General features: G+C 39.0%; 2 protein-coding genes across 2 annotated transcripts in view; both read right to left on the reverse strand.

Moving 5' to 3' along the window:
- The window catches only part of kdm2ab (lysine (K)-specific demethylase 2Ab), a 99,631-nt gene extending 91,665 nt beyond the window's left edge, over positions 1 to 7,966 (reverse strand). The window contains exon 1 of the mRNA XM_028812285.2: positions 7,252 to 7,966. Coding sequence (XP_028668118.1) covers positions 7,252 to 7,290 — 39 coding nt within the window. The 5' untranslated portion in view covers positions 7,291 to 7,966. The remainder of the gene's footprint in view (positions 1 to 7,251) is intronic.
- An 8,331-nt stretch (positions 7,967 to 16,297) lies between these two features.
- The window catches only part of LOC114659682 (rho-related GTP-binding protein RhoF-like), a 20,390-nt gene continuing 18,880 nt past the window's right edge, over positions 16,298 to 17,807 (reverse strand). Inside the window, exon 5 of the mRNA XM_028812287.2 lies at positions 16,298 to 16,566. Within this exon, the coding sequence (XP_028668120.2) occupies positions 16,399 to 16,566 (168 nt within the window). The 3' untranslated portion in view covers positions 16,298 to 16,398. The remainder of the gene's footprint in view (positions 16,567 to 17,807) is intronic.

Here is a 17,807-nt window from a genome sequence, read left to right on the forward strand (position 1 = left end):
ATTCGACACAAAATCATCACTATTACCCTTGAAACAGCCGAACGAGTCATATGAATGTTCAGAAATCATCTTGAAGAGTGTATCGCTAATGATGGCCACCATCTTGATCACTTCATTTATAAAACACAGTGAAAAAAATCTATTTTATATACCTTTTCTTGTGTCATAATTAAATTTAAATTTATCTTTTTGCATTTTTGTAGAACATACATTTGAAATGTACTACTTTTCAATTTAATATAATACACCATCATGCCTTCATTTCAACATTCTGCATTATTACAAAGAAAACTAATCAAAGAGGGTAACAGAAATTAGAGACTCAACTTACATTTTGCATTCCATTTTAGATACATTTTAGATAAAGAGACTAATAATACATATAAATGATTTGGACAGGAATATAAATAACAAGCTAGTCAAGTTTGCAGATGACACCAACCTAGGTGGATTGACAGATCATCTAGAATTCATTGAATACTGAGGAACTTAGACAGCAGATAGGCTTGGGCAGATTTATGTCAGATAAAATTTAATGTCAGTAAATGTATTAACTAACACAAAGGAAGTAAAAATGTTAGGTTTGAATACACAATGGGAGGTCCGAAAATTGAAAGTTCACCTTTATGAAAGGGATTAAGGAGTCAAAGTGGACTCATCACTATCAACTTCCAGACAGTGTTCAAAACCCAATAAGAAGTCTAAAAGAATGTTCGGTTATATAGCGACCTGATGTAAGGAGTACATGTCCAAAGAAGAGCCAAAAAGACAAATCAGTCCAACCTCTGGATAACATTCTACAGGAAAAAGTCTGTGCTAAAAGCAAATGTTTCACAAATTCTCAGAATATTCATACAACACATACAGAATTATATGAAGCAAGCAGTGTAAACATGTATCCAGAAAGCTATAGGAGACCACAGTTTTTTAACAAGATTCACTGCAGGGAAGCTTGTGGCAGTCAGGTGACAAAATGTTTATACAATCACACTGTTTGGTAAGTGCCAAGATGTTATTAATGTTGTACATTTATTTGCACTTCATGCATTAGTTGGCCAAGTTATCTGTATAATACCAAATTGTTCTTTAACAGATTCTTCACAGCTATTATGTGATTATCTTATCAGTACACTGATGTTCACTATAAAAGACATTATGAAAGCCAATTATTTTTCCCTCAGTTAATAATAATAATAATAATAATTCATTACATTTACTGTATATAGCGCTTTTCTCAGTACTCAAAGCCCTATCCACACAGGGAGGAACGGGGAAGCGAACCCACAATCTTCCACAGTCTCCTTACTGCAAAGCAGCAGCACTACCACTGCATTATTTCAGTTGCTCAGTCCTTAACAGGTTTTCTATGATTTATTTCAGAAATTAGACAATCTAGTTACTTAGTTAGGGTTGTGCAGTATACTGGTACAGGAAAATTACCGAAAAAAATAGTACGTTACCAGCACTTTGGGATTTGGGGTACTGGAAGTAAACAGCAGCTTTTTTCCCCAATCCCCCAACCACGTTTTATAGATTTCACAAAAGAAAACCACACGCAACCGGAACTTTTCCGGGGACCCCATCCCCTTATTGCTTCCACTCAATCGAGGCTTCACAGCCATTAAAAGAAAAGTGGTGCAACAGTGCAAGAAACTGTGCAAAACATTAGGGAGGCTGGATTAAGATAGAGGGTTTGGAGGTCCTAAAGCTGGTATCGATACCATCCATCCATCATCGAGCCCGCTGAAGCTTAACACAGGGTCACAGGGGTCTGCTGAAGCCAATCCCAGCCAACATAGGGCACAAGGCAGGAACAAACTCCGCACAGGGCACCAGTCCACTGCAGGGCACACACACACCCTCACACACCAAACACACACTAGGGACAATAATTAGGATAGCCAATACACCTAACCTGCATGTCTTTGGACTGTGGGAGGAAACCGGAGCACCCGGAGGAAACCCACGCAGACACAGCGAGAACATGCAAACTCCACGCAGGGAGGAGCCGGGAAGTGAACCCAGGTCTCCTTACTGCAAGGCAGCAGAGCTACCACTGCGCCACCGTGCCGCCCCTTGGTATCTATACCAAAGTCAAAATTTTAACACCGAGATAATATTTCTTAGAGTATGACTGAAGATATGCTAAAGTGGTTTATGTCCAAATAATTAAGCATGTGCTTACTTGGTTCCTACTTCAAGATCAAAAATGGACTTGTATGACTGGTTTGGGAACTTTCCCTGTAAAGGATTGGTGCTCTGTTCAGATTGGATCTTGCTTTGTACAGTGATTTGCTCTAGCCTCCTTCAACTATAAAAGTGGATGGTGCGTCAAGTAAAAGGATAAAAGAAGCATTTGGTAAATTCTGTTTCAGAGAAGTTCAAGTGTGATCTAGAAGCTAGAGCAGGTACAAGCAAACTTGGCCATATAGTGCCGCAGATGCTGTAGATTTGCATTCCAACCAGTTTCTTAATTGCAGCCTATTCTTACTATCATTGTAATTTAATCAAAGGTCAGCGTCTCTAAGTCAAAAAATCTTATCAGTGTGTATCTTACTTAGGGGTCTGGGAGAGGAATCAACAAAAACTTTCTACAGGCCACAAGAGAGAAGGCCCCTCACATTTTTAATTTTCCTTCGTTTCCCACATTTTTTTTTTTTTTTGAACAGAAAAGAAAACAGCCTCTTCACGAGAAAAACATCTGTAAACAGTACAGTGTTAGTGTTAGAGTTATAGTGGTTGGTTACTTATTGATTTGTACCAAATTGTTAAATAGCTTTTGGTCAGAGAAAAAAAAATAAATCATTGAGATCAGAATTTAGAATATATAAAAGATAAGGAAAAACAATGGTAGACAATTTACTCAAATTAAACTGATAAAAAGTGCCATTCAGAAATAAGAGCAAGACTTTTGCTCATTTCAGTGATTGCAAAGGAGCTGAAACAAACTAAATAAATGAGAAATGTACACATAGACTAAAAAGAAATCCTTGTAAATGAAACCCCCAGAAACAAGTGGCCCACTCTTACTTTTCAAGCAGTAAATGTCAGTTTGCTTAATAAAGATGTATTCGACATTAAGTCCAAACGTATTGTCATCTACCCTGCCTGTGTTCAAAGTGACCAAATGTGCATTTTTAAGAGGTTTTGAAATGATACAATCAGGTGGCAGTGCTAATCAGTATCCTCCTATTTAAAAAAAAAAAAAACTGCTTTGAAAATGTGTCAATACCTGTTATGAAAGGCACCATAAGTGTCAATTACTTTCTTGACTGGGACAAGTTCACCAGAATGTCTTCAATACAAAGACACACTATTTTAATTTCCAATCACCAAAGCCATCACAGACTACATTAAAAAATACATATTTGTGTTATAGTGGCACCATATTGTTTTTCCTCACTCATAAACCATTTTGGAATGACCATAAACTTTATTCCTCTACATCATTAATAAAAGAACAAAGAAGACCCATAAATGGATAAAAACTCTTACATTGTGCTGCACACACACATCTACACACCCTGACTAATTCTGTCACTATTTTGGTGTTTAGAGCAACCACCTACCAACTATTCTTTGTCTGAGGTGGGCACAAAAATACTGGTGAACCAGTTCAGCTGCCCAATTATCCTCACACCCAAAAAATAAACATTTCTTGCACTCAATGGTTTATGAAATTTTCTAATTGAGCTGATTCAGTCTGGCTGGAGAGCTCTCTAACCCGACATTTAACCTGAAATATAGCTTTATGAAACATAGCTTAAATTCCAGTTTAACACTTTGCAGCTCATTTGATTTGAACAGGAGTAGCACGGACAGACAGAAAGGCATTCAGGTGGGCAGCACAAAAGCTTATCACGTCAGTGGGTTTTTGGCTCCGGGAAATCCGGAAAGTAGTTGGTTTTGAATAGTCTCAGAATTTCCTAATAAGAGTGGTTTAACTACATCAAAGAGGGGGGAAAAAACCCCACTTTTGCTGTCAGAGGAGTCTAACTCTCATTACATGAATAGAATAGAAAGGTTAGGAAACAGTGACAGTTTCCTGTCGCAAAATTTGTATGTGCTTATTGATAAATGCAAACCTGAAAACCACAATAAAAGAAATAAAGTAACAGGTTATCAAAGTGACACAGTGGTGCAATGGTTATTGCCCACATCCAAAGGCCACACAGATTACGCTGACTGGTGACACCAAAGTACCACTATATCAGAATATGTGAACCCATGAGTTAGGACGCTAATAAACACGCTATTCAGATCTGTATCTTTCTTAAGCTCACTGATGCCAGGGAATGCTATGGCTCATGATGTCAATGAACTGAAATAAGCAGATTTAGGGAAAAACAAAATGAATGAGGCGTTTATATTCACCAAGTCAACAAAAATGTATACTAAATGAACAATGAAGATAAAAATAAAGAAAAATCAAATTACAATTAAAAAAAAAATTAAATTACACGTTTACATGCAAAATTTGGCCATATAAATGAAGTACCATTTGTCCAGAAGGCCACATTTGGAAATCACTAGAATGCATTGTCTACAGGGAAAGAAAAAAAAATAGAAATTCCAAGTTTTTAGTCAAAATATAATCATAATTTATTTTATATAGTGCTGCGCAAAATGGGCGCCATTACAAAATGTTTTGTTTTCATTGCAGTGTCACAACATTCCTTTTAATACTGAAATACAGAGATGAGTTTCAGCGGAGATAAATTAGATGACTTCAGATTCATGTCATATTAAACCTGAAACTTGTGGCCTTTATCACGCCACCACATACTTGTCTGACCCTTTGAACTTTAAACCATAATTTTTTCACAATGTATGACCATGGTTATGAAATGTATTGAAAAGCTGCCCAGCAGTTAAAAAAAAAATCAAAAAAGGTATATTCTCATTAATTAGTATGATGGTGACACCTATGTAAATGTAAGACTATTCACTCCAGTCCAAGACTCTAACAAATAATGTTATTTATAAATGTTTATATAATGTTATGTTATATAAATAATGCATTGTGACATGACACCCAGATTGATGTAGTGATTAAAGCTTTATACTTTGAACTTCAAACCATGAGAATGTGGCTTCAAACCCTGCTACCAACCATGAGCAAGTCACTTTACCCACCCGTGCTCCAGTTGGAAAAAAGAAAAAAATGTAATCAGTGGTATCTGAAATATTGTAAGTGCTCTTGGATAAAGGTGTCAGCCAAGTAAGCAAATAATTAATAAGTAAATAATTAATAAAAGGGTGTGTTCCCTGAACTTAAAATTGTTAGAAATAATACATTCTAAGTCAGTAAACTTACAGCAATAATTACTGTGAACATCTCATTGTTAACGTACATGACAAGCCCACACCACTCAATTATGGTGTGCTCCTTTCTTGAAAATCTACTTGAAGTGGGAGCTAACATGCTACATTGAGCTTTTAAACCACCACCACAACCAGAAAAAAAGTCCATGGTGATTTTTGAAATCTATAGTATAATGAAGAATCTTGTTTTAAAAAAATTGTGCTTTTAATATCTCACTTGTGAAAATAGATCATAAGGAACTAATAAAAAATAATAAAGAGGTTGAATGCAATTAATTATTGTGGTGTGCAACCGTATCTATTTAATTGTGGATCTGCCAGTAAAATAGTAACACTCATTATAAAAATTCAAACGTATGGCCTGGTATTAGTACTGATGACTTGAATACAGATCCTTGAGTTTAGAATCAATATATTAAAAATCAGTTTGCCTTTCGTAGCCCACCCGTACGTACGTATTCCCTGAAAATCTGATCAATTAAGGAGAGTGGATTGTTAACTGTTGGTGTAAAAGGACCACATATACCCTTTGGCATTTTCCGGGTGACTATAAATTTGCAGAAAATCCACTTGATATGCGTATAGTTGAAGCCATACTTTACTAAGACATCCCATCACGACAAACGCCTGAGCACTGAGTAAACTGTGGGCAACAATTTGCATTTCTTTGCATCTGGTATATTTCTAGAGTGTTGGTGATACAGACAATCTTGGAAAAACAATGGTGGGTCTGGGAGCTTTGCCCTTGTGCTAAAATATTTTTTGGCTAGCACGCAACCAAGGCTTAATGTTCATAACAATTACAAAAAATAATTACAATTCTTTTGGAAATCCCTAATGGGATTCAACGTATCAAAATTACTCCTTTTAACAAACCTTGGAAAAAAAAAAATGGGGACTAGTATTACAAGCAGGTGGAGTGCTTTATGTTATTCTCATACTATTCATCAGCAACCCCAAAATATGTTTTATATTTGCTTTTTCCTAGATTTTGATCCCTGAAATAAATTAATTTAATAAAAAATATTAAATTAGGCATCTTCTACTGAGAAACAGAAGTTTGTTAGTTTTACCTTAGAATTATTTATCCGGGGCAAAGCCAGGGGCTACTGCTAGTAAAAATAAAAAAAGTTTCTGGCTAAAGTATCTATCTATCTAGTAAGATAAGTAAAATGCATTTATTCAAAGCTTAATCAGTGATACTACAATAGATAATAATCTTTAGGCTTCCCAAGCATCAAAGGTGCAATATATTATACTATATAGAATTGGCATCGCCAAGCTTATCAGAGGCTGCCCATGCAAAATACAAAACAGCCAAATAATAACAGTAATAACAGAAGAATCTTAACTGGATCAGAGTGTGCCAACATGCCCCTTGAGTGGCTGAAACCTCCAACAGCAGCGGATGCAAGACAATCAACGTATCAAAAATTGGACTTCGTGGATTTAGACAATGGATGTTATTAAAAACATGCAACAATAAGAAGAGATCGCCTGTTTTCACCAAAGCAGCCATATAAACGCAATACCTAGTACCTCCACACTCACACATGGGTAGTAAAGGAGGCAGAAGCACCATCACCTGATCCCCAGCAGTATGTGTGAATTTATTCGGTTGAGATTGTGTACGCATCTGATCACCAAACTGAGCCCAAAACTTTGCCCTTTCATCACTTGTGAATCAATCCACACCGATACAAGGCTGACTAAGCTCAACATGAGCAAGAAACAGGTGTAGCCATGCAATCTGGGGGGGTTACTACAACACACTGGCTTCGAGGTGATGACACAGGACAGCAAGAGGGTACAAATCCACGTGCGTCTTTTCTCGTGCTAAACAACAATGAAGCATTAGAAAGAGCTCAACAGCAAGTACCCTCCAATATAAGCTTCACTCTATGTATCCATAAAGCCACCACTCACCAGTCGCTTGCTGTAGCGCAATTTGGCTTCCTGCTCCATCCTTTTGGACTACCCCGGGTACCAGAACTGTGGGCGTTCCTGCCGTTGCAGTTTATTTTCTCAGGACACCAAGTGTTTCCTTAAAAAAAAAGTGCAAACTGAATTCCAGCCGCGGTCCGGTGACACGGGTAGGGTTCAAAGTGGATTTCAATTTCTTAACGTTATCAGCTGGGATAGTTGCAAGGCTTTCTTGGTGTAGTTCGCTGCAGTTTCTAACGAAAACCATAGAATGTCGAAAAACATGTAAACCTCTTAGTCCCAGGAATCAAACTGTCTGCCACAAGGTAATCAGAGCATGGGGCGCTGGACGTGTAGAAGCATGACGTTCACGACCATGCTCAAGTGTCGAAGTTATTATATAAAAAGACCCAGAAGTGCAGGCAAGCTGGTAGGCTGTGTGCTTAAGAGGGAGTACTGCTTTAAAGCGGCTCTTTCGCTTTCTTATCTTTGAAGCTTTCCTAAATTAAATCTTCAATCATAGACTTCGTATTTCCTCCACCGTATACCGGAGTCTCTTAAAGTTTTGTGCGGTTCGGTAATAAAAAATAGATTTCTTTCTTTAAAAAAATAATATTTTGTTTTCGTTTTCCGTTAAAGTTGCCGTCCCTCTAGCCGCTCCGCCATTTTCAACTCGTCACATAACACACACACACCAGCTCGCCCGCCGCGGTGTTTCCGCCCCTACGCGCCATATTGCCCAACTACAGACGAGAAGTGTGGGCTATCTTGCAATTCATTGGTCAGTACTAAAGTCAATTTAGGAGCTCGTTGAACAGGCGTTCTCAGTCTGGCCAAACAGCTGAAACCGCACCCACGTGGGGGTCATGAGCAGCATCTTCCACCAATCGGCTTAGCGAGGGGAAAGGTGAACTGCTTGGAGGGACCTGTCCGTCATAGTTGACGCGGTTATGAATGGGTAGCTGGGTTGTCATTCCAAGGAAGATACCCAATTGAAAATGAAAGGCTCCGCCTTCCTGACAATGACGCCCGCCTTCGCCCATAGCTTAAGCGTTTAGTCGTTGATTGGGCGTTTTAAGCATTAAAAGGCTCCGGCTGCCGATGATTGGCTTCTAAAGTGGTGGGCGTGGCCTATGCTCACGAGTCACATTCGGCATCGTTGTGTCTTTTTTAATTGGAGATTTAAAAGTGAAGTGCTGCCTATGGATTGGGTGTTTGGGCGGGAGGAGCACGTTTGACAATTTGATAATTATTAATTCAGGAAAGTCGGCTAGAAAACAGTGATAATTCTCAAAATATAGAGAAACTTATAGCAGTACCACGCAAGGAATAAAAAAACGTGTCATTCTACCATCAGGCCAATGTCTTCTTGATTTCCGCGTGTCGTTACCTCAGGCCAGGTGGTTGTTACCGCCCCGCCTTGACTAAGGGAGCATGCGCAGATGTGTGTGTGTGTGTTTCTGTGTGTGTGTGTGTGTGTGTTAGTGCGCACGTGCGCTGTGGATCCGCGCATGCGTGAGTGTGCCTCCTGATAAAGAGTTGTTCGCATAAGTGCTGCGGAACGGAGTTGCGTTCGTCTTAAAAATTAAACTATATGAATTGAAAATATGTTAATATTTCATTTTTTTCACTTTACGTTAGTCATATTTATAAAGCTGTAGAAAATCTACGGAGTTCTGAAACTTAAAGTAAGCTCGTTTTACCTCAAACCTGTTTTAGAAGCTTATCATGATTATTTTTTTAATATATGAAAGTGAATACTGACTCTGTGTTGTGTAAGTTAAAGTGTCTTGTATGTTTTTCAAAGGATTTGCGCGTTAGGCAACTGTTTATTTGCTGTATTTTAGTAAATGTGTCCAAACGGACTGATACGGATCAAGATTCGATTTTAGTTTGATTGCAAGTTCATTTTCTGTGTTTTTTGCAGGGATTTTTACATGTTCAAATAGACTTTTCTCCTACAGTTTAAAAGATCTGCTGCTGGTTTGATTTGAGACTGTGTAAAAAAAGGATAAATTCTGTATTTTTAAATCTTAAGTTACTAAATTCTCCACTTGCAGTCGCGTTCTAGTGAAGCATATTTTATAAATTTTAATAAATTATCCACCTCTTGCTTTTTATAATGGAGCTAATTGGTACAGGAGTCCCAACGTGATAAGGCCTTGAAACTAACCGAATATATCAATTTTTCAAGCCAAGAATGTTATTGAGTATTGATTGATCCATGTATTGAGATTACACAACACATATTGCAAAACGTGTATCCATGACATTTCAAGAACGAATTTGTGAAATTCATCCATTTTAAATGGAGACCGGATGTGTACTTCACTTCGCCAGCTACCACGTTCTTCATCATCCGTGGCACTGTTCAACCCCAGGGCCATGGTTTCACTTTGGAAAGACATTGCCAGTTGTTGTTATTCACAATGAATGTTGATGCCCAGATGTGAATTGCTATCTTTATTCTGTAGAGAACAAAACAGTAATAACTAATAAAAGTCACATGATCGTGTATACTGTACTCTCTCACTATATGGAAGACAGTGCCAGCTTCCACTGGACCGATAATGAAAGCAAGTGTTTCAGTGACAGAGAGAGTATTGGGCTTGTGTGTAGCCTGCAGTCAAGTGACACGAATTGAACAGACATTATAGCCAGCCAGCCATCCATCACAGTACAGCCGGAACCTAACCCAACCAGAACTGGATACAAGACTGGGTGCCAGTCCCTTTGGATGGTGAACACACAAACACACATGCCACTATTGTAATGCCAATCCACCTCACCTGCATTTATTTGGAATGCAGGTGCACCTGTGGATAACCTACAAACTCCATGCAGGGGACACCTTGGACACAAACCCCATTCTTCTTTACTGCGAGACAATAGTGCTACCACTATGCCGCCCAATGGTAATTATAATAATTATTGAAGATGTTGGAGACAGCAATCTATGAAGCTATTTGTATGTTTTTCTCAAATAATAATAATCCATCCATCTTCCTCACCTATTTATCCAGAACAGGTCATGGGGCAGCTGGAGCCTATCCCAGCAATCATAGTTTGCAAGGCAGAAGCAACACCTGAATAATAATAATAATAATGTTTGAATAATAATAATTACATCGTCATCATAATTGTTGGGCCCTCACTGTCTTCCATCCATTACTCTGTTCATATATTTTTCCCAAAATAGCCACAGGAAGAGGAGGAGGTAGGAAGCATCCACTGATACAGCACATTTCCACTCCCACCACACGACGAACCACCTCAGGATCCCAAATTAGGACCTGGGGGTGAACGCAAACGCACACATACAGGCCAGTTTAACAATGCCAATTCACCTAAATTTATTCAGATTAAAGTTTAGTAAGTTTGGTACAAATGTTTTAGCTTAGGCCGAGTAAAGCACAGCTGTCATTCCTTTGCCCACAATTAGTGTGCATGCTCTCCCTGTGTATTTATTGATTGATTGGTATTACGGTCAGTGAGTTTTCACTCTAAAAACATTGTCCTTAGTTCTTTTATTACCATATCCTTGAAAAGAGTGACTCATCATACATTAAACAAATTCCATAAATTGGTTTGTGGTACATCAGTCTGGTTTATTGCACACTCTGCCTTTTTATTTTATGTGTACACTGTATTTTCATTGTGCATGCACACAGCACACCATGGGTTGTCATAACTCCACACGAGGCGGCCACTGCAGCTGGGAAGCGAGCAAGAAATACACCCTTACCTTGAGAAAAAAAAGTACAGAGAATCTGTGATAAAATTTATTATTTCCTTGTTGTCACACACATGCCTTAGTGTTATAGAAGGCACGTTTTCTTAAATCAAATCAGTGGACTCATTCAGTATGTTTTAAGGTTTATCTTCACATTGGTACTTCATTACTCATTTAGTCCATTATAAAATGCAAAAGCAAGCTATTAATTTTTAAAAATTGATAAAATATGCTTCACTTTCCAAGACAGTTTTATGTGGCAAATGAATATATACCTTAACTGTGAAAAATAACTTGACTGGAAAAATACTTTGCTTATCATTTAACACCTGGTGTGTACTGAAAAAAGTAGACTCATAATATAAATAGTAGATGACATGGGTTGGCTGACATACCACCTGGCATGGATTGTTCCTGACCTGGCCAGGAGGCCTTTCCAAAGGAATAATATGAATGGATGGACATCCAGACCAGTTGGTTAGTGGTACCTTTCCTGGTCAGAAGGCCTTTATAATGGATGGACAGGAGGAGACTGCTTCCTTAGAGCTGTGTGCTTCTCAGGACCACACTGGCTGGTGACATCCCTGTGGCGTGCTTCCTGTTCGGACACCTGCAAGGCTGCATGGGAGCTGTAGTTTTGGTGGAAAGCCCTGTTGGGGTTCTCAGGTGCCACTAGGGGGAGATGCTGGAGGCAGGCTCTCTTGTTACCAAGAGGTTCCACCTGACCCGGAAGTGCTTCCTGGATGCAGTGCCATAGCACCGGAATTACTCCTGGGTCTGGTATAAATGAAGCTTCTACGCTTCATCCAAGCGAGTTGGAGTTGGGTGGAAGAGGACAAAGCTTGCCAGCAAGGGGTGGAGGATTAGGGAAGAAGAGAGTTGTGCTTGTGTTGTGGTTATTATTATTATGAAGAATCCTTTTGTTTAGGTAATTTATTATAATAAACCTTTTATTTTAACCCAGAACTTGTGTCACTGTGGTTGGGTTTGGGGTGCTGCAACAATCCCTACTGGTCACAAGAGTTATTACCATAAAAACATCAGGGCAAAGGTGGATTGGAGTAAGACATCCTTTGGATAAGGAAATTCACCCGAGTTTCAAAGTAAAGGTTTGGTATGAGTGAATGTGGATAAGCGTTCGTTGTAAAGTACTGTTCCCTTGTCCTGGGTCATTTCCTGCCTTTTGTCCAATGCTGCCAGGACAAGCACTGGCTATCAGCCTGGAGAAGTGAGCAAAAAAATGGATGGATTTGAGCCATTAAAGGGGCGATTGCAAAGGGGTTTGAAACAAAACTCTAACTTAAAGTGACGTTTTAAAACATTTTCTTAAGAGGTTAATACTGTACATTCTATAAAAATAGAACATCTGCACTTAGATGAAGGAACGATTTATTGGTTCAAATGAGAATAGACATGGAGGTCGTGATCAGGTTAAACATCCATTGCAGTTTAAGATGTTAGGTGACAAGGGCTTGGGTGATATACTGTATGTGCCAAATGGATTGTGCAAGTCTATCAGGGAAAAAGTGATTCACAGTGATATGGTGTGGCTGCTGCTGCTTTTTAAGGGGGGTTTGGCTGTATGGACACATCAAGGAGAGTCTTTCACCTGCTGCATTGTATGACTCATTGTGGTTGGCCCTTGAATGCTTATTTGATGTCTGCAGCCTTTCCTGGCCAGTCATGTTCAGGTCTTTGTTAAGTGTTCTGTGGGGTGTTCTGGGATAACAATTGACCACAACACCTCCCCTTCAGAAGCTATACTACAAGCTGTTATAGTACCCCAAAAACATAAACAGCCCACCCCTCAGACTAACAAGAAATGATTTGTAGAATACAAGTCCAAGGAGGTTCTGCTCAAGCTTTATAACACAGTAGTGAGGCCTCATCTGGAGTACTGTGTGCAGTTTTGGGCCCACCAGGCATAGCACCATTAGAAGCAGTCCAGAGAAGAGCGACTCTGCCAATTCCAGAGTTACGGAGGGTGAGTTATGAGGACAAATTGAGAGATCTGAGCCTTTACAGTTCAAACAAAAGGACATAACAGCACTAGAAAAAGTCCAGGAAGAGCGATTAAGCTGATTCCAGGACTACAGGGGGTGAGTTATGAGGAAAGATTCAAAGAGCTGAGCCTTTACAGTTTAAGCAAAAGAAGATGAAGAATAGAGACCTGACTGAAGAGTTTAAAATTATGAAGTGCATTAGTCCAGTGGATCGAGACGGAGACTGTAAAGTCAGTTCATCAAGAATGCAGGGGTACAGATGGAAACTTGTTAATTAGAATTAGAAAGCCTTCATTGTTATTGTACCAGTCCAATGAAATTGTAAAAAGTACACCTGTAAACAGTGCAAGTACAATAAATAACGACAAACAAACAATATAAAAACACACATCCTTTAACAAATTAATACTGTGCAAAAGGGACGGAAATTATTATCCACTAAAGTAATCATTGTTCATATGGAAATACTGTAAAAAAATATATATACATAACAGTCTATGAGTTTTTAAAATTTAAAATTCAAGGATAAAAAAATGATCTGTAAACCTTTTTGTTCTACTTTTAATGCTCTTGTACTGCCTGCCGGAGGACAGTAGTGTGAACAATGAGTGGCCAGGATGGGAAGGCTCTTTAATGATTTTCCTGGCTCAACGGAAGCATTGAGGCACTGGGGATATCTTCCAGGGAGGGCAGAAAGCAGCCAATGATTTTCACTGCCATTAAAATTACCCTCTGCAGTGCTTTCCCTGTCTGCTGCTGTACAGCCAGCATACCGTACTGAAATATAGTATGCTAAAATAACTGCAATGGTTGAGTGGTAGAAGGTCAACAGCAGCTTCCCCTTCATTTCTACTTTCCGGAGAAGTCTCAGGAAACGCAGTCACTGCTAGGACTTTTTGACCACCGCCAAACTGTTTGCTGTCCAGAACAGGTCTTCAGAGATGCAGGTTGATGTAGAGTGGGGCTGGCTCTGCTCCATGCCTCCTGAAGTCAATGACCATCTCTTTAGTTTTGTGGGTGTTGAGTGAGAAATTGTCCCTGGAGCACTACACTGACAGCTTTTGCACCTCGCCTCATCGTCACCGGTTATGAGATGTACCATTGTGGAGTCACCAGTAATTAGGTGTACTGTCATAATTGTACAGAGCATAGAGAAGAGGGCTCAGTACACAGCCCTGAGGGGAGTTGGTGCTGAGTGTGAGGGTGGAGGTGATGTGGGGGACAATTCTAACAGTTTGTAGGCTGCCACTGAGGAAATCCTTTATCCAAGTGCAGAAGGAGGAGGAAATGTTCAGGCTGTGCAGCTGGACAAATTTTGCACACAAATTAAGAAGCTTTTCATCACACAGAGAACAATAGAAACATGGAATAAGTTTCCAAGTAGTGTGGCAGACAGTAGGACTTTAGGGGTCTTGAAAGCTGTTATTTTAAAGGAATTAAGTGGAAAGGACTGGCGAGGATAATTGGGTTGAATGCCCCGTTCTCGTCTAAATCTTTTCTTAAATATTGAGTAAGAGATCCTTGTCCCACTGTTCTCTTGGATTTTTGAAAAGGAGGGACTGTAAAATAGTTTTGTAAATTACGGAAATGCTGTCCGAGTCCTCGAGACTAAGCAATATTTTTTCCGGCATAGAAGTAGGTGGGAACGTCTAAATCAGTGATTCCCAACCTTTTTTTGGCCATGCCCCACCTAGGCCTCTCTAAAATCATAATGTCCCCAACTGTAACATATACCTTATTCTTATTATTACCTATTCAAAAAGTGAACTCCTACTCACGTGGAGGAAGCCCATAATGTCATTAATTTAGCCTAAACAAGCGTCCAAAGAACATGGAAACAAAAGAGGGAAAGGGTAGTTGAAGTACTGACAAAGAAATCACTAAGAAATTGTTAAAAAAAATAATAATATAATAAGAAGTAATATGAAAATACAGTAATCCCTCACTTATCGTGGGAGGCCGACCGCGATAACTGAATTTCCGCGAAGTAGGGACACCATATTTATTTAATTATTTAACGTGTATTTGGATGTTTTTAAACCCTCCCTGTATTGTTTACAACCCACCCTTTACTCTGTTAATAACAGGGACAACTGCTAAGCAATATGAAATCGGTAGATAAGTTTACACTTACTGTATAGCGAAGTACACGTAGCTATATATGACGTGATGATGGTGATGAATATGCTGCGCAGTAAAAATGATGACAATGAAGGTGATGATCCATCTGAATGCAGTAGCAAGAGCACGTTAATGCTGAATGAGTGAGATGAGACTTCCTGGTTAATGCAGCACTCCATCGCTGAGCCAATCAGCAGCACACAGGAACTTAACTGCGTGCTCTGATTGGGTAGCTTCTCAGCCATCCGCCAATCGCATCTCTTGTATGAAATCAACTGGGCAAACCAACTGAGGAAGCAAATACCAGAAGTAAAAAGTCCCATTGTCCGCAGAAACCCGCGAAGCAGCGAAAAATCCGCGTTATATATTTAGATATGCTTACATATAAAATCCGCGAAGTCGTGAATCCGCGAAAAGAGAACCGTGAAGTAGCGAGGGATTACTGTACAGCAAATACAGTTTTGAAAACATATAATAAGAGACGTGATATTTATAAATATAAAATAACTTTAATGACAGCTTTTTCTGTAATGTTTTGATCATTTTATGTTTTTGTTATATTGCAAAATTTTATAATCATTGTTACAATTCATATTATTTTAATGGTAAAAACAATTTCTAAGTAGAAAAACCCAAGCCGGTTGTAAAATCATAAAGGGTTTTTCACCATCCCTTCTATGTTTATATAAATATATAAATGTCTCTGTAAAAAATAAAAATTATTTGTTTATTTTTTTCTATCATTTTTAACAGTGAATTTCTGTTTTTTCATTTTATAAATTGTTTAACGTACCTAAATTCTCAAATTGACCCCCTAAAAAATCAAAATGCCCCCCAGTGGGGCATGTGACACATGTTGAGAATCACCGGTCTAAATCTTTCTAATGTCGGTGGAGAGTTCCTTGAACTTCATAGCTTGGTTTTGGTCCTGACATGCAGTGCGAATTGTGTCACCTTACATACGCAGGCACATGTGTGCTTTTCTAAACAAAGTCTATTCAATTTGTGCCTCTAAAAAAAAATGATGGTAAAAGTTCATCATAAAGTCTTTTAGACATGTATCACTTTACACAGAGGCTCTCAATGAGCAACACTCCTTTAATCAGTGACAGTTCTTCTCTAATCAAATATTAAACTGCATTAAATCTGGAACAGAGTACGGTTTGGGAAATGACAGTCCTTCACTCTTGAGTTAGAACTCACATGAATATTTTATTTTTCAGATCTACAGTTTAAAAAAAAAAAAAATCAAGAGGAAGACAGAGACCGCCTGGGCTAGAGAGCCAGGCCACCTTAGAATACGGCACAGCCAGACACATTCCTGCACTTGTATTTCTGTCGTTTCTCCGAGCTGCTTGCCAGAATGACCACCTCGGAAAAGATGGCCGAAACATTTTCCTGCAGCCTGGATGAGCATTCAAGGTACATGGCCGCTCCAATCTGATGTGCCAAGTTTTTCCCCTGTTTGGACAAACAAAACATGATGTATATTTTCATTGTTTTATTTGAAATCACCCTGAATGATCAATAAGTAATACATAATTTTGTCAAAAGCACAAAGTGGCCACTCTTTTGTACTATACATGTTTTTTTATTATTTTAATTGTATGATATGTACCGCTCTGATTTATTTAATCTAAAATAATATTGAGTTTAAATGTTTTATTTCACAGTTGATCGCTCCAACACAGGGTAGTGTGGAGTAGAGGTTAAGGTTTTGGATTTCAGATTCTGAGGATCTGGGTTCAAATCCCCCAGCTGACACTGGGTGACCATGAGCAAGTCACTTCACCTGTCTGTGCTCTAGTTGGAAAAAACTAAAATTCGGATGTGAGCATCAGTAGGCTTTGCACCCTAGGAACCAAGTTACCCAAACTATTTTATAACATTGCAGCAATTAGTCCCTATATTATGGGGTTTCCATCTCAACCAGAAGTGCTGACAGACCACGTGTGTGGAAGATCAGGAGCACTTCTGGGGCGGCTGGAATAAAATGAAACTGCCTACCATCAGGGAGCCAGAGTTGGATGAAGACTTGGGAGAGGAGTGGAGGAGGCAGTGGCAAAAAAAAAGAAACAAAGTAAGTAAGTAAGTTGTGCTGTTGTGCTTGTGCATATTTGTACTTGTGGCTGTGGTGGGAAACGCTTGGTTTAATGCGTTTCCCACAATAAAACACTCTTTGTGCCCAATTTCAGTCCATCCAGTAGTTGCACTCAGTTGGGAATTCCCAGAAAACATGTCTGTTTTATATAGCTTATTTCATAAATATCTAAGAATATAGTAACGCAATAAGAATTAGTAAAAACTGCAAAAAATATCTAAATGTGTCCAGTTATCTGTAATACGTTTGGGACAGTAATAAAATATATCTCCAAACCTGACTATAATTAGTTAGGGGCAACCACTGAAAACACAATAAAAAAACCCAGTAATAACTGCAACTCCAAGAAGCACGTACCCCAGCTATTATTTTTCCTAACAGCAAGGTGATGCAGTGCTGCCTATGGATTCCTGCATTTGAATCCCATGTCTGGTCATTATGCGTGTGAATTTTGTATGTTCCCTCTGTGTCTCTCTTTAGACACTCTGGTTTTCCTTCCACTTCCCAAAGGACATGGGTGTTATGTAAATTGAGGACGCTAAATTGGCTTTGTGTGGCTGTGTGCAAGAATGGACTCTGCATGAACTTGTTCCCCATTCGG

The sequence above is a fragment of the Erpetoichthys calabaricus genome, chromosome 10, assembly GCF_900747795.2.
Source record: "Erpetoichthys calabaricus chromosome 10, fErpCal1.3, whole genome shotgun sequence".
Classification (NCBI taxonomy): Eukaryota; Metazoa; Chordata; class Cladistia; order Polypteriformes; family Polypteridae; genus Erpetoichthys; species Erpetoichthys calabaricus.